The following is a 26,423-nucleotide window of genomic DNA, read 5'->3' as shown; positions in this document are numbered from 1 at the left end:
ATCAGTTTTATTTTGTTAATGAACACCGTTGTCTTGATTACTGTTTTCGCGGGAATGTTTTAAACCTGGGATGCAGACTGTGGTGGGGAGCGGGTGTAGTGTACTGATGCAAATGATCCTTCTAAACTCCAGGAATGACAGGATTCGCAGTGGCGGACTGGTTGTTTCAACGGAGCCTGCCAGCCCTCCTGAGCGGGACTGCGTGTATGTGGGGGCTATGTGACTTTATTGCAGGGGGAGGAGGGTTACAGATCCCCTGCTGCGTGGCTCTGTGATCCAGGACAAGGACCGCTGCATAAGATCTGTAACTGCCCTCCCCCGCCACAAAGTCACAGAGCAACCCCCCCCCCCCACACACAGAACATGAAAACCACCTCCCAGACTGACCAGGGTAACTAGTCACTGCACTGTGTATGTGCCCTGCTTCTGGACCTGCCCCCGCCTCTGTACCCTGCTAAAGGTGACTGTCCTGTCCAATTACCAAGCCCCTTCCCCCCCTTGAGACAGACTCTCCCACAAAAGAACATGATTGAAACAGAAATGAACAGAAACGTATTTTTTATTAATAACCACACATGAAACTGGGGGGTGAAACTTGGACAGGGGCTTGGGTGAGGCGGGCAGGAAAGGACTTTTCAAATTTGGGGGAATGACAGCCTTCTGGTGCTTGAGCAGTCTGCAGGGGTCGAGTGAGAGTTTTCACGGACTCTGCCGCCCCTCCTTCTTTGGACTTTGGGCGAGGGGGGTATGGGACTTGGTGGCGGGGGAGTGCAGTTACTGATAGACTGCAGCGGGGCTCTGTCCTCCTGCCTCCGTTCCTGCAGAACATCAACAAGGCGCCGGAGCGTGTCCGTTTGCTCCCTCAGAAGTCCAAGCAGCGTTTGAGTCGCCTGCTGGTCTTCCTGCTGCCACCTCTCCTCACGTTCCATGTGTGTCCGGTGCATTTGGGACAAATTCTCCCTCCAATGGTTCTGCTGTGCTGCCTGGGCTCGGGAGCAGCCCATTAGTTCTGAGAACATGTCCTCTCGCGTCTTCTTCCTCCTCCGCCTAATGTGCGCTAGCCTCTGGGAGTGTGATGCCAGGCTGGGTTGGGAGACAGTCGCAGATGTGGCTGTGGGAATGAGAAAAAGGTAGTGAATTCCTCCGAAACATAAATGTAGTTGTGAACAAAGAACATAGTCTTTCTCTGTGAACAAGCCCATGCACCGCACCTATCACATGCGCACTCAGGACAAGGTCGAATTTTCGGACCTCGCCTTCAGTGCCTGGGGTCTTGCACTGCCGATCTGGGAAGCGGGGCAGGACACCGGAATTTCTGTAGCAGGCAGACATGGTAAGCCGTAGACTTGTGGCTGCTTAAAACTTTAGTAGTACCACTGGCCTCCTTTCACATTGAAAGCAATGCCAGTCTCTGCTGCCAGCAATCGGCCAAGCATGAACTCTGGCCCTGTCCCACCCCCTCGCGGATGTCCCAGGGAAAGATCCCTGTATGCTGCCCCTCTCCCGCCTCCACCGCGTGGCTGTAAACCAGCGGTTACAGTTCTGTAAAGGAACTTGCAAGCAGTCCCAATACTAACAGTCCCCTACCTAATTCAAAGCAGGTCATCATGAGCGACATAACAATAATGAGGATCTCGGACAGCGATAAGGAAAGGATGCTTCGGGAAATCCTGCAAAGACCAGGGCCCTATGCCGCCATGCTGTGCAAGGCAATGATCCCGAAGTACTTGAGGATCTCCTGGCGCGGGAACGTCTCCTACTTCGGAGGACTCAATTAGGCCGCTCTCCCCAGGAACCTGATGAACAGGCTTTCCCATTACCTCCAGGAGAGCTTCCTCGAGATGTCCGTGGAGGATTTCAGCTCCATCCCCGGTCATATAGACCGCATTTTAATATAGCTGCAGTGGCAGGGACTAAAGAGTGGAGCAGCTTGGGCAGCAGAATCATGCACAACCGGATACTGTTAGATTTTTTTTAAAATAGTTGGAACTGAATACTTAAGCGCCCAGGGTAAAGAAATCATGAAGAAGACATTGTTCTTATTCTTAATATTCCAGTTTTGTTAAAAATAAATGTTTAGATGTTTAAAACACTTACTGCTTGATCCTTCCCCTGAATCTGTGTCCGGGTTCAATGCTGGGGAGGGTTGGTAGGGGATCTCTGTAAGGGTGATGAAGAGCTCCTGGCTGTCGGGGAAATCAGCTTGGTAAGCGCTGTCGACTGCCTCGTCCTCCTCATCTCCTTCCTCATCTTCCCCGTCCGCTAACATGTCCGAGGAACCGGCCGTGGACAATATCCCATCCTCAGAGTCCACGGTCAGTGGTGGGGTAGTGGTGGCGGCCGCACCTAGGATGGAATGCAGTGCCTCGTAGAAACGGGATGTGTGGGGCTGGGATCCGGATCAATCGTTTGCCTCTTTGGTCTTCTGGTAGCCTTGTCTCAGCTCCTTGATTTTCACGCGGCACTGCGTTGCATCCCGGCTGTATCCTCTCTCTGCCATGGCTTTAGAGATCTTCTCATAGATCTTTGCGTTCCGTCTTTTGGAGTGCAGCTCGGAAAGCACGGACTCATCGCCCCACACAGCAATCAGATCCAAGACTTCCCGATCAGTCCATGCTGGGGCCCTCTTTCTATTCTGGGATTGCACGGCCATCTCTGCTGGAGAGCTCTGCATCGTTGCCAGTGCTGCTGAGCTCGCCACGATGTCCAAACAGGAAATGAGATTCCAACTGCCCAGACAGGAAAAGGAATTCAAATTTTCCCGGGGCTTTTCCTGTGTGGCTGGTCAGAGCATCTGAGCTCGGACTGCTGTCCAGAGCGTCAACAGAGTGGTGCACTGTGGGATAGCTCCCGGAGCTATTAGCGTTGATTTCCATCCACACCAAGCCTAATTCGATATGGCCATGTCGAATTTAGCGCTACTCCCCTCGTTGGGGAGGAGTACAGAAGTCGAATTTAAGAGACCTCTATGTCGAACTAAATAGCCTCGTGGTGTGGATGGGTGCAGGGTTAATTCGATGTAACGGCGCTAAGTGTAGACCAGGCCTTAGGGATGCTCAGTTCTTCAAAGGTTGGCAAATATTTTTCTCCCCCATCTTACAGGAGAGGGAAACCGAGGCAGAGAAAGATTAAGGGGGCCAGTTTTCTCCCACCACAGGCCTTGCGTGAGTTATCCGAGCTCACCCAAAGCCAGCAGCAGAATCAAGACTGGAACAAGATCTCAGGACACCCAGTCTTGGCCTTTGGCTGCTGAACTTCACTGCCTGCCATCGGCTGTATGGCCCACAGTCCATAACGTTGAGTTTGGCTAGAGAAGAGAGCAGGTCACAGACCAGCCAGGGAGCGTGGCAATTCCCACAGCCCCTCTCCCCTCTGCACAACAGATACTCCGCTTGCTTCCTTCTCGTTAAACCCAATTATGGCTTTAAAAGGGCTGGTGAATCCCAGAAGCGCCTGTGCATGGAACAGGGCAGGGTTCACACATCAGCAACACCGTCAAACCCAAGGATGCAGAGACGCCTGGAGGGGCAGAGTCACAAAGCACCTCTAGCCGCTTCTGCCCCGAAGATCAGCCAGCCAGCCCGCCCGCCCTTTGGTAGCAGTTTAGTTCCCAATCAGATGAGGCTGGGAAACTGGCTACTTCTACGGGCTCAGTCTAAAGTGGATCATGCAACGCAACTCATTTCCCTGCTGCTAGCTTCCCACCAAAAGCTTGAGCTAGGAACCTGCAGCAGGTGGGGGGGAAGGAGGGTCAGTTTCAAGCAGAAAGGCATGACAGCAGTGGGCCAAGGGAAGTACCAGGGTGCAGGCAGGGAGGAAGTAGGCTGGCTCGGGAGAATGCAGGGAGGGAAGGGGAGGACTGGGTTTAAGGAGAGAAGATGGAGGAATTTAACACAGAATTTGGGGTAGGACAGGAGAGAAAGCGGGTACTCATGTGGAGGTATTTTAATCCCTCCTCCAATGAATGCGAGCGATGTCATGTGCATGCCAACTGCAATGCTGCATGACCATCCGACAGGCTCTAGTCACGTGCTGCCTTTGTGATGCTCTCTACCAGGCCAGCCTAGCACATTGATTTCCCACTCCAGGGATCACTCTGTTCCCAGGCTAGGTTTAAAGAATGTGTCTTTTTATGCTTGTTCCCAATGGGACTGTGGACTGGCAAAAGACACGTTGCCTACCCATAGGCACAGAGGTCATTTAAACATCTGCTCTTCTCCCCCGATTCCTGCCTTGGGCATTGGGGGCACCTGGGCCTCCCCTGTCCTCTGCCTGTGCCACATAGGTAGCTCTCCTGCGGACTGAAAATCTTCAGTCTAACTACAGTCCTTGGGCTTTATATAGGTATCGGATACAATGTAATAGCCGATAATGTACAGGTGAGATGGGACGACCTAATGGTCCTCCCTGGCTTGAATGCTATGAAACCATAAATAAAGGACAGTATCTGCCCCATTTCTCAGCAAAGGTTTGATAGTAGCTTCTTTAGTGAGGTCTCCGGATTCCATTATCTTTAGATCATTATTACAGCACATTCATTAGTACATGATAAAGTCTAATAATTTAAACCAAACTAAGGCCCCACGCCTATGACTGAACCCAATGGGACTACTCCGATAGGACCAGAGCTTAGTATTATCGAAGTAACTGAACAAGGTACATTTCTCCTGTACATACCCACAAAGTACATTGGATGGTAAGCTCTTCAGGGCAGGAGGGGTCTGTATTTTGTGCCTTGCACTGTGTTAACACTGTCAGTGCTTCACAGGTGCTACAAAATTTGCAATGGATTATCCAATTTTTGAAGTGTGCGCGCCCTTTGCGAGATGCAGTCCTGCCCACTGGGCCTCCCAGTCTTGGGGGAAATGAGCAAGCTACTGATAATAGTATTGAGTAAGTGCACTAGCACCGCCACAGTGGTGCTGCGAGAGTGAAAGGCGGCACTAGAAAGTGAATACTTGTCTGAACGGGTTTCCCTGCTATTATTACACACAGACTACTACTCTTACAAACAGCACCCAAGAAACTAGAGGGGGGAAAAAAACATACCTGTCTGCTTTCCTCCTGTTTGCTTTGTGCATGTGACAGCACTGTGTGTATGGTCACTGACTGCTTCTCCTGTTTAGGCATCGGCCCCTGCTTGTGTGGGTCTTTCAGACAGCGACAAGGGGTGAAAACCATTTTTGAAAACTAAGGGAAGTGTGATTGCAAAACCACAGTTGTCATGGGGGACTCAGGGGCAGATCACACTGAAAATACTTTTCACCAAGAACTATTAACTAAATTTCAAGCTGATTGTGCTACTTCAAAAGGAATTTGGGTTTCCCATTATGAAATGCTGCTGTAATTCTCTCAGGATGTTTTGGATCACATCAGGAAAGCATTAGTGTGTGACATCCAATATAACTTGGCTTGCCAATAAATTTCTGGTATTTATTAGGTTAGCGACTGAAGCATTCTGGGACCTCTTCTACCTAAGGAGACGCTTTCAGTTGAGCAATGCCCTTGGATTGCTTCTTGACTGGGAAGCAAACAGAGTACAAACTTTGTCCCCTTTCTGGGGCTGGGATGGGTTCTATCACATCAATCTGCAGGAGGTGAAAGAGAGCTGATTGCATTTCCCCACGCTCCTGAGGGTCCTTGGGGGGGTGAGAGAAAGGAGAAATCTGGAAGCGGAACTGAACAGATCCAGTGCACACCCTTGCTGGACAATTTGAGCCGACAATCTGCAAATGGTTGGAGAGGACCCCTACACACTGGCCCGTCTGTCTGCTTTGGCGGTGAGTCGTGTTATGTTTGGGAGGACCAGATCATCTTGTGGATGCGTCACCCCTGCCTCGGACACCTCTGGTTCTAGAGCACTTTCAGCAGGAGTAGCTGGGATTGTCTCATCTGCTAGCCTCCTGCAGGGCTTGGCAGGGTCGTCTTTGCTTCGTCTGAGGAATCAGCCACCGCTTTATTCATTGGATCCCCAAATGCTTTGATGACGCTACACTCCCTTTAGCCTGGGCATCTGCCTCCAGTTGCAAAGCCATCTATGCCAACAGGTAATGGCGCATTGGAGCCCCTGGCTCTTGCGGATTCCTGAAAAGCATCCCAAGAAGAGTCAGAAATAAAGGGAGATATTTCTGAGTAAGGCCCCCAAACAGAGGCATTTCCTGTATTTGAAGGATAGATTCAGACAGACCGCCTGTACAGACCAATACGGCTTAGGCCAAGCACATGTATGCAGCAAGAGCTCTCAGGGATGTGGAGGAAGCCTTAACGTTTCTCCTGAGTGTTGTGTCCCATCTCCTGTCTATGTGGCCCTTTGGTATCGTCGTGTCCTTAACTAGGGACATCGATGTTGCACTGGCTTTAGGCAGGGAAACAAAAATCTGACACGTCTTAGCCACCTGGCTCTTCGGCTTTCCTGGGGACTCCCAGTCTCTCCTTGATCACATCCACCATGCCTGAGTCCAGAGGAATTGCAAGTTCCACCTTTTATCTGGAGGGATAATACTGAGTGGTGTCACTGCTCTTTTCAGCTGGCACTTCTTCTCGGACTGAGAGGGTCCTCAGGAGGGGACTGTGAACTGGATACTCCCCTCTGAAGCATGGATTCAAAGAATTCCAACTGGCGTTTTCCCTCCAATTCCTGTTTTGAATCTGAAAGTTGCCCCTCCTCCCAGGGAGACACAGAGACACTCCTGGGCTTGCAGGGTCTGGATTTGTGCTTCGTGCCCCTCCCTGAAATATCAGCATCAGAAGACACACACAGATGGAGATGAAGGACTTCTGTACCTGGGTTTAGCCTTCCTGAGTACTGCAGCCTTTCTAGGAGTCTTTGCTTTTCCAATGAGGACATGGGGAAAAAACAGGAGCCCAATGACCATAGGAACTGGTACCTGTTCCTCCTTCCCCTATTCCTTCTCTTTATTTTGCCCCATGGATGCTTGCTGTCAGATTCTCACAAGATCTCTTGCTGGGAGAGCTCAGGGGATCTCTTAACTGTGGGGGAACAACCAGATATCCTGGTCCTGACCCTTCTGCTGTCCAGCATTGAAACCCTTGCCTGCACTTCCTGAGAGGAAGGCTTTGACCAAGTGTGCACAAAGGGACTATCCCTGGAGAAAAATTGCTGTCAGGTCTGGGTCCTGATGGTATATCCTAGGATTCAACACTCCGACTCCTCTGCTCAGGTGAAAACTTCCCAGAGAGATCAAGCTCCAGAGGCGTGAAGTTCTGGAAGAGCCTTCCAAGGGGAGCAGTGGGGGCACAAAACCTAACTGGCTTCAAGACTGAGCTTGGTAAGTTTATGGAGGAGATGAGTTTGCCTACAAATGGCATGTAACCCATCTGCAACTGCTAGTAGCAAATATCCCCAACGGCCGGTGATGGGAGGCTAGATGGGGATAGCTCTGAGTTACTACCGTGAATTCTTTCCCAGGTGTTTGGCTGGTGGGTTTGTTCACGTGCTCAGGGTCTAACGGGTTGCCATATATGGGGTCAGGAAGGAATTTTTCCTTGAGTCAGATCGACAGAGATCCTGGGGTTTTTCTTGCCTTCCTCTGCAGCATAGAGCATGGGTCACTTGCAGCTTTAAAACTAGTGTAAATGGTGGATTCTCTGCAACTTGAAGTCTTTAAATCATGATTTGAGGACGTCAGTGACTCAGCCAGAGGCTAGGGGTCTGTTGCAGGAGTGGGTGGGTGAGGTTCTGTGGCCTGCGATGTGCAGGAGGTCGGACTAGATGATCATGATGGTCCTTTCTGATCTTACTCTATGAGTCTATATGCTGGAACTGAATTGGAGAAGCCCCATGGCAGTGGGCTGGGAACACAGGGGCTGAGGTGTCCCATGCACAAACTCGTAGCATGCTGCTGGGGAAGCCCGCAGGGGGTTCGGTGCTGTCTGGCCCTTGAGTATCCTTCTGAGTCTTCTTCAGGCTTTTCTGCTTCTGAGGAGGAGGGGGAAGGACGGGAGGGGCTGCGTGGGCTACAGTTGCAGCCACACTCGTGCACACTGTGTGTGTGCATGTTGTCCCATTCCTCAGAAGGGGAGCCTTCCTCCCCCCCTGTGTTTTGGGAGAAGGAACTGAAACCTGCTTCAGGACTCTGTGTTCCTGCAGGTCTGGGTCCAGATTTGCGGCTCCTAGTTTGGCAAAGGGACTCCAGCAAGGTCCCTGGCCCAGTTGAGATGTGCAGGGCTCCTGATCACAGAGCAGGCAGAGATCCCATCCAGGCACTCCACAAGTGCCTTTGCCTTCTCCTCCATGCTGCACTCTATGAGGGAGAGCAGGGCCACCAATGAGGTCTCAGCAGCAGAGAGGAACTGGACTCTTAAATCCTCAGCATGGGGAAGACTAGAGAAGGCAAAATACAGCCCAAACCTCTTTCTTCTCTTTATACTGCTTTTGCTAGTAAGGTCCAATAAAACTTTCTGCAGCTGTTGAGGCAGAACAAAAAGCCAGCAGGCTCCTTGGTGTAGCTGGCCATCCCTCTTCTATCAGTGTCTTGCAGGCCTGCTTCTGCCTCGCTAGCTGCATGCACAGCAATAGTCCATCAGTTAACAAATCTGAGGCCCATGCAGATTTTAAAAACCTCATTTTATAGGTGAGAAACTGAGGCACAGAGATTAGTTGTCTTGCCCAAGGTCACCCAAGAAACCTGCAGCAGAGCAGGGAATTGAAACAGGGTCTCCAGAGTCCCAGACTATCATCATAACCACTGGGCCATCCTTCCTCGCTCCTCCATGAGCCAGGAAGCACCAAGCAGGATTTCAGACACAGGAAAAATCAAATTGTAAAAAGCTCCGTTAAAATGTATTCCTGTGCTGAACACTCATCGCCACCTGGTTATTGGGAGATTTAGCACATAAATCCATGCTTAACTCAAAGGAGAAGTAAGCTCCCGTTATCGTTTTTAAAGCAGACAAAACTGGAGCAGGCAATTGCAGCCCAGTTCGCATCTGTGGGCTGCTAACCACGTAGAGTGATCCTTTTCACAGCACTGCCTGCAATGCTCGCCACAGATTTTCCTTTTTAAACTGACAGTAGAACTGCAATGTTATTTCCAGCATGAATTAGTTCTCCACCAGCACAAAGTTTAAAGGAAGACCCCAGCGCTGAATGATGATCTCGTCGAGAATTACAGAGTTATTGAAAGACATTTGCAAAACTGCTTGCACAAGTCTGTCACTTTTCTGTATTTCCATTCTGTGGAGTTGCTCTCTCTCTCACACTGGGACTGCTGTCGTGAAGAGACTTCCCAGGAAGGGCCTACTGATGCTAAGTAGGAATCAGAGAAGCAACGTCCCCATTAGAAAAGTATTGAAAACGGATGTTCTATTTTTTTTTTAGTTTGAGTTAACATTAACAGTTGTTTAACCATTTAAAACGGCCTGGGTTAATTTAACAGCTGGCTTTAAAGACTTGAATGCAGTTTGCAAAAGTTAACTAAAATATATTTTTAAAACAGTTGCTTTAGATTGTCAAGGTGGCACCTTCCCTGCTTGGTGGTTAAATACAATTCAACACTTTCTTTCAGTGCTTTCTTTTTAATAAGATGTCGTGATTAAAATGTCTTTTATATCACACTGGAATTTTCCTTTAACAAGACCAGTTCAGTGGAGGTTTGTCACCTCGGAGAGAATCCAAATGGGCAGTTTCTTACAGCTGGTTTCAAACGGTTTCACAAATAGGAAGCCGCATATAATTCTCATCACTGAAATCAGTTGCCCCAGCAGCCACTTTCCACTTAGGCCCTGATCCTGCAGTCGGATGCAGCCCCCACCAACCCAGTGCAGTTGGATCCGATGGCAGGATGGGAACCTTCAGCATCAGCTGTTTAAACCACTAAGGACTTTCTAGCTACAACTCCCGACACAAGTCTTCAAACGTATTTCAGTGATTTGTGTTCTGAACACACACAAGATACAGTTGCTTAAAACAATAAACCAAGGCTTTTCTTAGAACGTGCTCATTTGTGCTGTTGAAGGTTTTGTAGTTTATTCTGTGTATCAAAATTAAAAGTGCCTTCGACATTACCCAGAAAAGAACCAATACTTTGGAGTTTTACAAATATTTACACCACAAAAAACAAAGGCTAAAGTTCGATTTGATCTTTGATAAAATTATTTTTTTAAACAAGATAAACTCACCAACAAAAAAGAAAAATTAAAAAAAGCTCCTATGTACAAACACGCGGGAAACTGTCAATATCCACTGTAGGGGATGTGGCTTATTAGTAATGCTGGCCGGCCCAAACTCAATCTCCTTGTGTTCTCCCTCCCCCTCCGGAGCAACTGATGGATCACATCCAGGCTCAACATGTTTTGTATTTTTTAATAAAGTTTGTAATCCAATGGACACACAAAACAAAACTGCGCTGAGAAAACAGTTCCATAAATTAATAAGTGTTAGGGCAGGCGAGGAGGAGGGAGGAGGGTAACAAGTCTTTGTACAAGTGTATAACACTTCCACATATTGTGAGACGAGGGACAAGGGAAGGTAATGTTTAAATGAAGCGCACTTACAAATGAGTGACAATACAAAGTCTGAGTATGAAAATAAGATTTTCTCTGAAAACACATTTTTGGCACAGATTAAAAAAAAATGTATGTTGTGGGGATTTGATTTTTTTAAAGTCAGTATTATATATATTTATATATATTATATATATATATTTATATATACACACACGCCCACTCAGTTCTGCATATCCCACCAGGAAGGAAAATAGCTCTCCCTTTGTTTTATTTTTTTCAGTGTAAACTGTACATCCCAGATGAAGAGAAGATGACTGCAGCAGAGGGAAGTGGAGGAGAGGAAGGGTCACATCCAGGAAAAAAAAAAAAAAAAAAAAGATAATGTGTGAAATGATCCTTGACCCACAGATTTCAGCAGAAGTTCCCAGGTCCTGCGTTTAGTCCACAACGCATGTTAATGTGTGTCAAGACATCCATAACGTCACAGCATGTCTTCAACTGTGCAAAGGTCCAAGTCACTAATTTAGTGCAAAGGCAGTTCAGGTTCTTTTTTTTTTTTTTTTCTTTTCTTTTTTGATAAAAAATATAGCCATCCTTTATTTTCCCCAAAAGGAGGCACAGAAACCCAATACCAGTCCGCCTGTTGAGTGCATCAGTTGTCCATAACCTAAAGCAATATGTAAACATACAAGGTAGCAGAACCACTACCCAGCAACAGTTTGATCGAGGCCGGTTAGGGCAGGAGGCTGGTAGTCTGGCAGCATTTTCTTATGTCATTAATTTTTCTCTCTTTTTTGCTGCAGGGCCTTGGAAAAGTCAGTAACCAATAAACAGCTCATACCGATGCGATGACAATCATAAGGTGAGGAGAGATGTTGGAGATGCTGGCTAGGAGGTCTGGAGCTAGACGGGACAGGTGGCTTTCAGAGAATTCACAGGGTGGGAATATCTGCAGAACATAGGCAGGCTGGGAAAGAATGAAAAAATAAAGACAAGGGTGAAAAAACAGCTAGGAACCCCTGTATTTATTTGTTTTTCTATGAACTGATTGGACAAGCACCCAGACAACTTATTTGGTGCCACAATGTGGAAATCCTACCGAACAATGCCAAATTTGGAAGGTGAACTGTGAATCACAAATAGTGTGAAATAGAAAGATCATCACAAATGCCTCCTAAATCTTGTATTCATTTTTTAAAGAGCCACCTTAAATGCAGTCCTTACTCCCCTCTCTTTGCTGGATCTTTAAAGGACCTAGGTAGGGATATCACACAGTCATGTTACCTGACTGCAGCTCTTCATCCCTAAAACTGAGCTTCAGGCATTCTAGGAATCAATATCGCCCATCAGTCTTAGGCTGTCTTCACTAGCTGCACTGCTGGAACACTTCCGTGTAGACACGCACTACTGTGATGGGAGAGGTTATCCCATCACTGACGTTAATCCACCTCCCCAAGAAGAAGTTAGATCAATGGACGCATTCTTTCAGCGACCTAGCGCTGGTACACCAAGGGTAAGGTCAGCTTAATTACATCACTCAGAGGTTTCGATGTTTCACATCCCTGAGTGACATAACTAGGTCGACCTAACTTGGTCGACCTAACTTTTCAGTGTAAACCTGACCTCAGTTGGTGGGGGGATAGGGGAAAAGATGAGAGAAGCTGCAGCTTAAGGTTACAGAGCTTTATGTAAAGTGATCAAAAACTGGGACCCCGGTGGCAACATTTTCTAGGGTTGCAGAATAGTCACACAAAAGGGCATTTTTTGAAAGCGCACGCTCACATGCTACGGCCAGCTTCTGACACAGTAGCATGTCTCAGAGGGGAGGATTTTTTCCCAGTAACAATGTCTGAATGGGGTTATCATGAAACACTAAGCAAGTGTCGTTAATATTCATTTTGAACAAAGGAGCAGCTTTGATAGTGTCTATATTTATCTGACTTTCCTCTTCCACCTCGTTCATCAAACTGAACACTCATTCCAATAGACTGTTTGTTCTTGTTAAACACAGAGCAAATCTAACTCAGTGCAGCAATATGTCTGGAACAAGCGTTTTGTAGTTATACAAGACAAACTTTTTGATTGATGTAATGAAAAATATATTTCAGGTGTCCTGAAAAAAAGTTCCTGGGACATCCCTGTTTTTCATGGAAGTGAGGACTTCAGATTTCTAATGTTCAAAAAGAGCAAAGATGGGTTTTGTTTTTAAAAAGACAGAAATTTATAAATCAAAGCAGCATCAAAGGGCAAAACAAACTTCTCTTTTGTCTTAGCAGTTCACCATTAAAAATTAAATGATTTACTTTATTATATTTTCACCAAAGAAATAAAAGGCTAGCATTTCACATGCTAATTCTTTTGAAGACACAAGCATGCACCATGACACTAAACACAAAAGGATTTTTTTTGGTTTATATCCCATAACTATATAACGGTGTCATTTTAATTTAGTTTTTAACTGCAAAATGTCACTATTTCCACGCAAATACCTGATTAGAGCCGGGGTTGGGAACATTGATGATTCCTGCAGCTTGTTTAGCCTGCAGGTAGCTGATGAATGCAGCCTTAAGTGACTCAGTCTGATTCACTACATCTTCCTGGTCTCGTCCACAAGGCAAGGCCAGTAATAGGCAGTAATCACTCTCCACCTGGGAAGAAAAGAGGACAATTAACAGTCAAGCGTTCACTAGGGACATGCCTGTTCCTGACACACATTCATTATCTTTAAACCTTGACTGGAAAATCCTCTCTTTGAACTCCTCAGGAATTAATCCGCTGTGGGTGTTGCGAAAGGCCACTGTAGACTTCTCAGCCAATTTAAAAAGTAGGCGAAGAGACTATGGAAATGTCTCAGCTTCCAATGTACAAACCTAACAACTTCCACTTCCCATGTTGCTTAGACACTTCTGAGCTAGTAAAAGTCTGTTACATTGGCAAGAGACAGGTTAGTTCAATTTTCTTTTAAGGGTAATGTCTGACAAGTCTGCTATTGCCATTCTACCTTTCCGTAGAGAGCAGAGTAACATAAAAGCTGTATGATCCCAAATCCACACCGCTCCCTCACCTGAGCTAAGTGAAGACTAGACACCCATTAACGTTTGCATTTAATCCTTATGTCAAAGGAGACATACTTGCCCCAGCAATATTTCAGAAGCCTCATCACTTACTGCAGACCCCAAAGCAATATATTACCCCGTACCATCATTCTGCGTGCCACACCCTCCAACTGCGAAGCCTCCAGCCGCATGCGCTGAGCAATTCGTAGTGGAGGTCCTCCTTCAGGTGCTGGCAGGGACCGGTGCGCCAGGACGTTGTTACCAGAGACAAAGTGGAGCTGAACTGCAGCTGTGTCATTCTTTAGAGCCAAAAGGCCCTGCCACACGATTGGGTATTTCTGAAAATAAAGGATGAAGAAATCTTAATACAAACAAATGAAGGAGTAAAATAAAGATATAATGAAACATTGACAAGAACGTGCTTCTACTTGTATTCAAAAGTTAGCTTAATTGTGAGGGAAATCACATCTGTGCTGTTCATATGCTTCTGACACTTTCAGCAGCAATTATGACACCAAGTATAGTGTTTTAAGAATGCAGTACATTTAATGCCTTCTCATAGTTGGTTCCCAGCAAGGACTGATTTGGGCCACATCCTGCCCAATTATCAATGCAACACTTATTTCTTCATAGTGATCAATGGCTCCATGTCTAGTTGGCAGCCGGTATCAAGCGGAGTGCCCCAAGGATCGGTCCTGGGGCCGGTTTTGTTCAATATCTTCATTAATGATCTGGAGGATGGCGTGGACTGCACTCTCAGCAAGTTTGCAGATGACACTAAACTGGGAGGAGTGGTAGATACGCTGGAAGGTAGGGATAGCATACAGAGGGACCTAGACAAATTAGAGGATTGGGCCAAAAGAAACCTGATGAGGTTCAACAAGGACAAGTGCAGTGTCCTGCATTTAGGACAGAAGAATCCCATGCACTGCTACAAACTAGGGACCAAATGGCTAGGCAGCAGTTCTGCAGAAAAGAACCTAGGGGTTACAGTGGATGAGAAGCTGGATATGAGTTGACAGTGTGCCCTTGTTGCCAAGAAGGCTAAGGGCATTTTGGGCTGTATAAGTGGGGCATTGCCAGCAGATCGAGGGATGTGATCATTCCCCTCTATTCAACATTGGTGAGGCCTCATCTGGAGTACTATGTCCAGTTTTGGGCCCCACACTACAAGAAGGATGTGGAAAAATTGGAAAGAGTCCAGCGGAGGGCAACAAAAATGATTAGGGGGCTGGAGCACATGACTTATGAGGAGAGGCTGAGGGAACTGGGATTGTTTAGTCTGCAGAAGCGAAGAATGAGGAGGGATTTGATAGCTGCTTTCAACTACCTGAAAGGGGGTTCTTCAAAGAGGATGGATCTAGACTGTTCTCAGTGGTACCAGATGACAGAACAAAGAGTAATAGTCTCAAGGTTACAGTGGGGGAGGGTTAGGTTGGATATTAGGAAAAACTTTTTCACTATGAGGGTGGTTAAGCACTGGAATGAGTTACCTAGGGAGGTGGTGGAATCTCCTTCCTTAGAGGTTGTTAAGGTCAGGCTTGACAAAGCCCTGGCTGGGATGATTTAGTTGGTGTTGGTTCTGCTTTGAGCAGGGGGTTGGACTAGATACCTCCTGAGGTCCCTTCCAACCCTGATATTCTATGATAGTGGCCTCCTGCCTATCCAAGGTCCCCATTACCTTAGTATCTGAGACCCCAAAAACTTTAATACATTTATCCTCATAGATGCCCTGTGCAGCAGGACACTGCTATTATCCTCATGTTATACTTAGGAACTGAGGCACAGAGAGACTAAGTGACTTGCCCATGGTCAGACAGGAAGTCTGTGGCTGAGCAGGGACTTGAACCTGGATCTCCTGATTCCTAGGCTGGCACTCTAACCACATCACCATCCTTCCTCTACCCACCTCTCTCTCCTCCCCATGCTCCAGAATCTAATATTTTTTAAAATAAATAATCTCTAGCCTTCATGGTTTGCAAAGATAACATTCCAAATGTGAACAGAATGGAAAACAAGGCAGCGATGCCTGCCTGTCTGTAGACAGTCAAACGAACTCAGACGCACACACTCTTCTCATTCATCTCAACGAGGTGGTAATTCTTATCACTGGAGTCTAGGAATATTCACGTAAATGCCAACATTGTTAACTATTTCACTAGTGATAAAAGCACCCAAGAAAGTAGATGGATGGTCACATTATGAAGAGCTGCACTACCTAATGTGAGTGGCACACTACATTTTGGTGTCACAAGTGGGAGGAGCTTGGCAGAATACTACTGCTTATTTTTCCCTTTGCTCTAGTCCTGGTTCAGACATAATGAAACAAGCAGCAGACAGCAGCTCAAGGAGAAAGAGAAAGAGATACTTACTGTTAGGAGCTGAACCATATCCACAGGTCTCTGAGAAACAGAGTGAGGAGATGGATCTTGTATTAGAGCAGACTGAGGTTCGGAGCGGGACAATGACAGCCCCGGTGGGGCCCCAGGGCCTGAAGTTGTAGGGATAAACAAAGATTGCTTCTGAACTGCCTGAGGCTGGTGTGGTGATGGAAGCTCCTGTTTCATTGAAATGGCAACAGGGGAAGGATAGGAAGTCTGGCCCGTATCTGCCTGTGCCCTCTGAAGATGTACATGAGGGTCTATCTGTGCTGCATGCCTATTTACAGTGGTGTGGTGGGTTTGTTCAGGTCCTGCTGCCTGTGACCCCTTGGAGTCCTGGGAAATCTGAGGAGTTTTGCTGCGCACCGGCTGACTGGGATGTGTGTGTTCACCTTCTGGCAGACCCTACAAAGCAATGATGGGAGAGAAAGGGAAAACTTTGGAGAATGCACAAATGGCACAAAACTCTCTCTTAATTAGACTGTTGGGAAACAGTCAAATGATTTCTCCTGCTTAAATCTTTCTAGACATCTATTTGGATCTCAGTATGGTCCCTATCACTGTAGTATCTGACTTCCTCACACCTGTTAATAAATTTATTCTCACCACAGTAATGGGAGTTATCACCAGTATTTTATAGATTAAGGAGCAGAAGTACAGAGACTATCAAACACAGATGGAAACTGAATCCAGACCCCCCCTTCTGCTCTCCCCCCCCCCTCCCCCCCCCCCCCGAGTCCCAATTCAGCGCCTCACACTGCAGGACCACCCTTAACTACACCATCCACCCAACTGGGTATCGATATCTCACTCACTCCCATGCTATTTGTCTGTATAATACAGTAATTACTGGAGAGGAAAATAGCTACAAGTGAAATGAACTCAAACAACGTGCCAGCTTGCCTATGTCGGGAATTGTTCCTCTCTTATATCACTACACCTAGGAATTTATAAACAGATTACATGCACTCCTGGAATGGAGCCCTGTTGTGATCAAAAGAAAATAAATTAGGGGATTCTCCCCCCTAAATTCCTTTCCAGTAGCTTCAAAAAGGTGTTTATCCCATATTTCTCAAACAAAAACAACTGATTTTTAGCATCGTAGTACTATAAAACACAACTTAATGGAGAGGGCAGAGTGCATGAGGAACGAGTCAAACTCATCCCAGTTGTACCTCCCAGTACAGTAAGATGCAACTGCATTAGGACTATATTTATCATAGTATGTTTTAAACTCAGGTAAAGGAAAACAAACAGAGGAAATCATAATTTTCTCACCTGAGATGGGGTCATACTCCGGGAAGGCAGACCAATTGGCGATGCTCCAGGGAACTGAGGATGACCAAGCTGGGCTGCTGTATGGTAATTTCTCATGTCGCCATACACAGATCTATAATCATGAAAGGAACTCCCTGCAGGATGCATGATCTGTACTCCATGAGGTACAACCACAGGCTGTGTCAAAGGCAGTCCAGGAAGCTGGCTGCTGGGAGGGACGCTGAGGAGCCGGGGCTCACTGTGGGGAGAGTGCGCCATTTTGACTTCAGAAGACTTGGGCGCCTCTTTTCCAGGTTGTGGAGTCTTGCTGACTGGGGGAGTTTTCACAGACCCTTCTGGTGTTCTGGATTGTCTAGTTTCGGGGTGGTGGTCGCCCACTGCTGCCAAGTGTGGGTGCATCATCATCCTCACATCTCGAGGCACATTGTACTGGTCGAGTCTTATACCCGTAGCATGCATGCGATAATCTGTCTGCATTACTAACACGTCGGACTGTACAGGGGCTGACCCTCTACACACAGTATGATGGTAATGCATCTCATCTTCTGGGGGATGCTGAGAGGATAACGGAGGCATAACTATGTCTCTTATTGGAGCTGGCTGAGGTGTGCTGGATCTCTGAGGTCTAATTTCTATCTGAGATTGTAGAGCTGCTCTGGGAGAGTGGAGCGCTTCTGGGCGAATGCCATAGGGAATACCAGGCAAAGGAGGGGTATTCATTCTCACTTCACCTTGTGACAGATGGCCAAGGGATACAGTCTGTGTTACACTATGAGGGGGCATTATAACAGATTGCTCAGGATGCATACTGGATATGTATTGAGGCACAGGAATTCCTGGCGCCAGCATGACAGAGGTGTTGCTAGATAAAGCTGGAGATGAGGTACTGCCAGGATGACAAGCCCTTGGAAATGGAGAGGGAGAATGCCCACTTGTACGTGGGGAATGTGGCTCCTGTTTTGTAACCCCCAAATGAGAAATAGCCCGATCTGTTGGGGTGTTGGGTCCTGAGCTGACATGGTTTGCTTCTGAATGCATTTTACCAGACAGGGAAGGGTGATGAGGACTGACCCCAGGGCTCAAGTTTGATGGCTGAAGAGCCTTAGTCTCCACTTTCAGAGCAGTCAGATCAGGAAGTTTTTTGTTGGCGGAAGCTACACTTTGAGAGAGTACCATCTGGTTGTGAACTAGTACAGGTGGAGTGTTTACAGTCTGGGAGAGGACTTTAACAGGCCCTGACTGAGAAGCAGGAGTCTGGACAGAAAGGTGGCCTGATTCAGATTTCTCTAAGGTAGTGCGTTCTTGTTTAACGGAGGAGATCACAGGTGATGTATTGTAAGGTTGGGTTCCTAGTACCAAAGAATGGGTGGACACATTCCCATATCCTGTGGGAGTTTGAGAGCCTTTCGGTGCTGGCTGCGATGGAGTAATAGGTTCTTGTTTAATTTGTGACTTGGACACAGACTGCTGAAACTCTATATCAACAGCACTTGCTGGGGGAATCTGACTGATCTTTGCACTAATTCGTTGAGGGCCCTCTGTTTTCTGTCCTGAGTAACTCAAAAGTACAACACCTTCTGAAGTGTTTACTCGCAGACCTGGGCTGGATCCAGTTTCCACTGGCCTATCTTCAATAACAGACATAGATCCTGGATGAAACCTACTGTTATCATTTGTGCTAGGTCTCTGCTTGTATTTTGGTGAAGGGGCATTAACTAAACATGTCTGGGTTTGCGGGACTTGCTTCATCAATGTTATCCTTGGAGTTTCCTCTAGATCAACGCTATGGGGCATTCTGCTTATAACGGAAGTAGCTTTGGGGGCAATAACTGTACTTATTTTTTCTTTCTCACTGAAAACTGGTGCCTCTGCTACTGGGGGATCCAAAGAATTAGTGATAGGAACTGCTGGTTTTTCCTCTGACACTGGTTTTATGGCCTCTACTGGAGGATGAGGAGGTGCCTCCTCCAAACGAGGTGCACTAACTGGCTCAGCAACAGAAGTTGTGACATGCGTAGTAGCAAGGCTAGTTGCTGAAACATATTTGGGCTCCATAAGTATCTTCCTTAGAGTACTGGAGTTTGTATCAATATCAGACGCTTTAGTATCAGGGGGAAGAGCTGGTGGTGGGGTGGAACGAGCACGGGTGTCGTCGTGCCTTACAATCCATTCTGTCACGTTGGTGGTGCTGGAATGGAGGGGGGCTATCCCAGCTGGTGCAGGGGCGGGTAATTTTGCTGCAGTAGCAGAAGGAGCTGCAGGAACGGTCATATTTGAAGCACTTGGTGGAGTAACAGGTGCATTTTCAATAGGTGACCGTAGCTTGAATCCAGTTTGGCTCACATCATCCACAGGAACGGGCTGGGAAGGTACGTCCAGAGGAGCAGGAGCTTTAGGAGGGACATTGCTCTCAGAAACAGCTTCATGAGAAGCTCTCTCAGTGGTTGCAGCCTTGCTTGCATCAGTAATATTCAATTCAGTAGAAACCTGAACAGAATTTTTATTTTGCTTTTCATCTTTCAAGGTTTCTTCTGGTTTTGCCTTAACTTCATTGGCATTAGGAGACTTACTTTGTACCCTTTCAGGCTCAAAAGCACTAACTTCGGCAGTATCCCCTTTCTTGCTCATGCTCCGTTTACGTCTTTGCCGGGTGGTCTTTTGACGGCCTTTTTCCTTCCGAGAAACTTCAGTTTCTTGTGAAGTGTCAGCTTCCTGTGCAGAATTTGAAGATTCACTGAAGCTCACTTCAGCCTCCTTATTTTCTGCCTCTACTGTTGATGGGGTAGTGCCAGTTACTTGTTGCACGGAGGGTCCAACAGCAGCTTCTGTTTCCAAGATATTGTTAACTGCCTGATCAGTTTCAGGCTCCATTTCTTCCCTAGGGGATGGTAACACGGCTGGTTCTGCAGGTATCTCAGATTCTGATTCAGCAGCAGGATAAGGTGGAGGAGCAGGAAAGCTTTCTGTTTCTCCAGAAATATCATTTATGATGGATCCAATAGCTGCTGCCAGTTCTGTTTCACTAGCCTGATGTGCAGGTTTGTCTCCCTCCTCCTCCTGACGAACTTCAGACACGTCAGCTGCCTGTTCTTTGTAAGCAGCAACTGATGGTGTTTCAGTGAGCTTTGCAATGTTCTCCACAGCCTGTTCAAGTTCAATCTGCTTTGCTAACTGGGCAGCTTCCGGTGAATGGTTTGGTTCATGCATAATTTCTTTTTCCGTTTCCTGGAATGGATCTTCTGGCTCATTCTTTACAAAATGGGGTGACAAATTGTCCTCTTTTTGTGGGCTTTTGATTTTTGCTGGTGATATTGCCACAGGCTCTGCTTCCTCTTCACTTGGTCGCAGGGCACCTTTGACTTCATCAACATTGAGACGTATTTCCACATTTTTCAGACACAAGGATGCTTTATCTACAACAGTCTTGGCATTTCTAGATCTTCCTCGTTTGGATTTAGTAGCTTTTTCTGGGGCAGTTTTTTTCTCTACAATCTCAACTGTGGGGGTTTCTGGAAGATTTTTGTCCACATCAAGTTCTTTTCTGTCACGTTTCTGTTCGCTTGCTGCTGCTTCTTTGTCTGTCGTCTTTAATTTATTGCTGTTCTCACTAATATTTTGTTCTTGACCAGCTGTTTCAGTGGCCTCTTCAGATTCTACAGCAATATCTGCCTTCGGTTCATTTTTCCCTTTTTTCCCCTGCTGACTGCTTGCAGCTAATGAATGACCATGTGTTAGTTTTTGGGATCTAGGAGATCTCCATCCCTCTGCAGGTTTAGGGGTTTCCACTGTTTCTTTAGTCTCAGTCTCTTCTGCCTCTTGCTGTACCGGTTCTGTCTTAATAGGAGAGATTTCTTCCTCAGGCTTACGGCGTGATTTTGGAGGCCTTCCTCTTCTTGGTGTGGTAGGAACAGTTGTCACAGTCTCCTGAGGTTCCTTTTCTCCTCTTTTTCTGGTAGACCTAGTTACCTCTGCCGGATCCTTCACTGGAGATGGGCCTTCATTGTCTCCTGTGGTAGCATAAACGGATCTTACATTTCTGCGTCTAGTTCGACCTACTGGCAAACTTGGCTCTATGTTTTCTGGCTCTGTTGCAGCACTAGGAGATTTAGCAGCATTTCTTGAAACTTTTTCTGCTTCTACTTTCAATTCTAAAAGTTTCTGTGCTTCCCCACGAGGAGAGCTTGATCTTTTAAGTTTTTCACGGTCAATCCTTTCACTCTTCCTTGTGACAGGTTTCTCTGTGATATTTGTTGTGGCTGACTGAACAGGAGTCTTGGAACGTTTACTTTTGTATGATTTTTTATCTTTTACAACAACCGGGGGTTCGACTTCCATGTCATTGTCAGAAACAGGAGGCAGAACCTCAGCAACTACCTCTGCTTTCTGACTTGCATTAGGATCGGTGTTAGCAGCAGGTAGGGCATTTTCCTCTCTAGGTTTGCTAGATTCATCAGACTTTTGAACCAATTTGGGAGGTGGTGGAATCAACTGTGTGTTGTCAGGTTCTGGATCTACGTTGATGTTGGTTTGTGAAAATGAAGCTCCTGGTGTAGGCGGCTTTGTATCCAAGTATGAAGGATGCTCTGTAGATACTGAGTCTTCCTCAGAAGCCACAGTTGCAGGAATGACATCTTTATTGACTTCTGTTACTGGAGGAGGTTCAAGTTGCTCAGGTGGTTCTACTTTGACAGGAGCAACAAGTTCAGGAAGAGGTTTTGGTTCTTCTGTTGTAGAAGCGAGTTCAGGTGGCCTTTCTTCTCTTGCAGAAGTTATAGCCACAACTATTTTTTCATTTGCTACCTTCTCAGATATGACTGGTGCTGATTCTTGAGGTACAACTGTGACTGAAGAAGGCCCAACTAATGATGAAGATTTATGTTCTGGTTCTTTATTATCAGGAACAGTTTCTGGTGTCTTAGGCCGATTTTCTTTGTCTTCCTGCTTTTCCACTTCTTTTGGTTTTTGATCTCTCTCCTTTTCTTTTTGCTGCATTCGGGTTAGCTCAATAAATCTACTGTGAAAAAGAACAACTGGTTCTTGGACCAACTCAGATGCACTGTTACTCCCATCAGAAGAAGTCTGTCTCCCATATATTCGACCAGAAATGAAGTCCAGGTCATCATCTTTTCTTTCTAAATGCTGTAGACGTTTAGAATCTTGTTCAAAGATTGAGCTATGTAAAAATCGAGAAGCAAACAATTCCTGTCTCTCTTGCTCCTCCTCTTTATGATCCTCTTTCTTATCATCTAGTTTTCCTTCTGAATCGGTCCTGATTTTTTTCTTTTTCATATACCAAGATGGAATAGGTCTCGGAGCAGAGTCAACTTTCTCTTTGTCTTTATTGTTTCTAAAACTAGCAAATCTTGAATCCCAATCCAGAAAAGACCAGTTTTCTTCTCTAGATGAAGAGAGAGATTTAGCTCTTTCAAGCAAGGCTTTTGTGTCTGGTGTGATTGTCTTATCCAATGCAAAGGAGTAAAATTTGTTTCTTTCTAAAGAAGTTGACAGCCTTTCCTCTCTTTCTCTGTCCCTTAATAAAAAAGATAACCTGGAACTCTCTAATAATGAGGAGGCTTTAGGAGAATGGGGTTTATTTTCATTGTCGTCATCAGAATCTGAAGGTACCTCCCCTGGTTCCAGGTCCCGTACAGACCGCTTTCGTATGCTGTCTCTCTTAACTACACTACTTGGGAAGCTAATATCAACTCTGCCAGGCTCTTGTTTCACTTGAGATTCCCATCGATTTGATTCATCTTCAGAACTAAGTACCGATAGCTTTATTTTGGCCATTTCTGCCATCTGCTCCCTTCTGCTGGAATCGTAGGGATTAAATTTTAGGGACTCCTCCCTCACAGTCATATTGGAATAAGAAAGACCCTTTTCTTCTATTTTAGGTGATTCTTTGGTTTCTTTTATCGGCATTAGCCTTGGGGAATCTAGTGTGTCGTCATCCTCATGAAAAGGAAAGTGTCTGATACTAGGTGAACAGGCAGTCCTTTCAGAATCTTCGCTCACCTGGCGAGAGCTTCTATAGTTCCTCTCTCTTTTAGTGCTAATTTCAAAATCAAAATGGTCAGCCTTTTTCTTTTTACTTGGTGGAGAGTCATCTGTGACATCTTGTGGGGGTTTGCCCACCTCATGAACCAGGCTACGCCTTTCATATTCGTCTACTTCTTTTTTTGGACTGCCAAACTTCTCAGACTTTGCTATCTCCATTTCCATCTGCTGTTTTAATCTGCGACTTTGCTCCATTTGTTTTCTATAACTTTGTGTGTAATCAATGTCAATACCAATTTTCTCTTCTGTATCAGCTGACTGAGGTTTCTCCTGGCCAAATTTATGGTCAGGAATCTCTTCGGGAAGACCACAGAAATTTTTCTTCATGTCCTCTCTCTCTGTTCCTTGATCATCTAACAGCTGCATTTGTTTGTGCTGTGGTTTTATTGGATTAAGTTTTTTAGAAAGGATTTCTTGAGTTTCCACTGGTTCATCAACAGGCTCTCCTAGCCGAGGCTGCAGTTCTAAACTGGGACGCAAGCCAATCCCAACAGAAACATTAGCAGGCTCCTGTGTATCTTTGGGGCTGGTAACAGTAATAAGTCTTTCCAGTTTAATTTTTTTAGATTCCCTTTTAAGCATCTCTTTCCTCAAGGGCTTTCTTTCCAATTCTCCCTCCCGTAACACTGTAACTTCTCTAGATGAAGTTGTCACATCAAGCTGCTTTTTCAAGACCATGCGTGCAGCATCTTCCTCGTCTTGGCTGCTTCTTTTAACTTCCAGTTTTTGCCTGTCAGGTTTCAAGTTTGCATCAGCAAAACGTCTTTTACGAGCCTCTAACTTGTCGAGATCTACTGCGTTTGCCCCTTCTGTAGTCTGCTCTGTCTTCAAGTGTTTCTTGGACTTCAATTTTCCCTCTTTATCAACGACTTCTACATGACTGGCAAGTACCTTTTCTTTTGGCACCTTAGTTCTAACAGGTTCCAGTTTAGACTGGTCAGATTTTGTTTGCTCAACTTGAGATGTCTGGACTTTTTGTTCAAGAAGTGGAGATTTAATAGTGTCATTATCAAGCTTTGCTCTCAGTTTCTCCAAAGCAGGCTGATCAATAACTTTCCCTTCCTTTTCTTTTACTCGAGTCAGCACCACACATGGCATTAGTTCCAGGCGGTTTTTGGCTGTCCCTTCTTTGTCAGCTCTCTCTTTACTCTGTTTACTATTGCCCTTTAATTTTTCAGGGCTGGGTTCTCTCTCATTTTCTTGGTCTGTTTCAGAAGACTGAGAGCTTGGTGAATGAATTTTTGCTTTTCGTTTTTGCTTATCAGTTTTATCCTTTTCAAGTTTTTCTGGCTTCTCTTTCCTCACCAAACGTTTGTCTTTGTCTATTCGCTCTTGGTCAAAAGCACGTTCTTTCTCATTTTTCTCATTTTTTGCATAACGCTCTACACGCGTCTTGTCAAGTTTGTCATATCTTGGAGGAGAAAGTGAGCTGCAGCTCCCACTACGATCTGAAGACCTGCTGTAGATCCTCCTTTCAGAATCACTCTGAAGCCTTTCTGATTGTGAGGGAGACGCTCCAGGGCTCTGTGGACGTCTGGAGTGAGTTGGACTTTGACTGCGTTCAATTGGCCTCCTTTCATGATCTCTGTCCCGATCCGATTCAAAACGCTCTCTTTCCCTCTCTCTCTCTCGTTGTCTATAACTGTATTCCCTTATATCTTGTTCATAAGGATCTCCTCTGTAATCCCTGTATTCACGTGGATCGTCATAGTATCGCGGGTCATAGTAGTCTCCTTGATAAGGATCCCATTCTGCATAAAATTCTCTGCTTCGTGCAGGATATTCTCTCCTAGGATCTTCAGGATACGTCCCTGGAGTTCTAACAGTCTCATAGTAAGTACGATCAGGCGCATATTCATAAGATCCTCTTCTTTCATCTCTGCCAAAAACAAGAACAATACAGTGGTTAGTTTTCCCTGTTAACCAAAGTGTTGAATTATGAAACTTTTCTACATGAAAAAGTATTTTATGATAGTTTCTTTATTTAGTTATATATCATGGCAGATAATCATAGCTGTACCAATCGATTTAACAACAATGAATAAGTGCATAGTGGATGAATCAATGTGTTAGTCTCAGATACATAGTAAATCAGTTATTTTGTCATCAGGTAGCTTGGATGAACATCTTTGAATCAATCCTATTATCGTGGTTTCCTCCAATTAGTATGTACATCCTTATTCAGGGAACAAATACACCTCTACCCTGAAATAACACTGTCCTCGGGAGCCAAAAAAATCTTACCGCGTTGTAGGTGAAACCGCGTTATATCGAACCTGCTTTGATCCGCTGGAGTGTGCAGCCCCGCCCGCTCCGGAGCACTGCTTTACCGCGTTATATCCAAATTCGTGTTATATCGGGGTAGAGGTGTATAAACCAATTTGATGAAAGTGCACCCTACAGAGCAAAAGCTTCATTGTATATATAAAGACCTCCCACTTTCAAAAGCTGCTACTAATGAGAGAGCAGTAATTCGCTCTGAAAACATACATCAGATCAAATGTCAAGGTTTCCATCTCTCAACTAGTAAGTTGTAACCAGTAAGAGGGAACTATGTCAACATTTCAAAACTCCAAAAATCAATAAGACAAGTTTCACGGCAGATTGGGTTTTTTTTTCCCCAATCTTTGTTACATTAGAAGTGCATGCAGTACTCTGATTCCCCAACCATTTAAAAGTATGTTTTACACCCTCTCTCTTTCACACATTTGCACATAGTGCTAAAAGTGGAATGTTTCTACCTTGTAAGTGTACAAAAAATAAAACTACCCCTTCCCCCCTAAAAGGAATACACACTTTCATTCTACAAAAGATTACGGAATATTATGAATTGCAACTGTCAGGAGACAGCTAATGGGGACAGGTGGAGTCATGCTAATGAGATCGAGTCCACCATTGGAAGTTTAGGCCAAATTCATATAGGACCAAAACCTGTCTCTTTAAAATCAAAAAGTTAATCTGAAAAAAATGGCTACCCTTTGCACTGCAGACTGTCACCCAAGTGGGTCTGTCCAACTGGCAAAATGCTTTATAAATGATAAATTGCTGAACCATATGATAAACTGCATTTATCATACGCCTTAGATTGCCTCACTTGCACTCTGCTCCTAACCCGTCTCCTTTGGGATGATGTCTAATAAGTACAATAGCTCAGGCAGCTTTGAGCAGCTGTCATTTAAAAAAA

General features: G+C 45.6%; 1 protein-coding gene across 2 annotated transcripts in view; it reads right to left on the bottom strand.

Annotated features, from left to right (window-relative positions):
• Positions 1–11,047: 11,047 nt before the first annotated feature.
• The window catches only part of LOC135893422 (msx2-interacting protein-like), a 59,497-nt gene continuing 44,121 nt past the window's right edge, over positions 11,048–26,423 (bottom strand). For both annotated transcript variants that reach the window (XM_065421236.1, XM_065421235.1), the window contains 5 exons: positions 17,183–25,118; positions 15,896–16,309; positions 13,667–13,861; positions 12,957–13,115; positions 11,048–11,434 (listed from right to left, as the gene is read on the bottom strand). In XM_065421236.1, the coding sequence (XP_065277308.1) occupies positions 11,303–11,434; positions 12,957–13,115; positions 13,667–13,861; positions 15,896–16,309; positions 17,183–25,118 (8,836 nt within the window). In that variant the 3' untranslated portion in view covers positions 11,048–11,302. The remainder of the gene's footprint in view (positions 11,435–12,956; positions 13,116–13,666; positions 13,862–15,895; positions 16,310–17,182; positions 25,119–26,423) is intronic.

Source organism: Emys orbicularis, chromosome 22 (assembly GCF_028017835.1).
Source record: "Emys orbicularis isolate rEmyOrb1 chromosome 22, rEmyOrb1.hap1, whole genome shotgun sequence".
In the NCBI taxonomy this organism is placed as follows: Eukaryota; Metazoa; Chordata; order Testudines; family Emydidae; genus Emys; species Emys orbicularis.
Note: the sequence above shows the minus strand (reverse complement) of the source record. Positions and strands in the feature narration are given on the sequence as shown.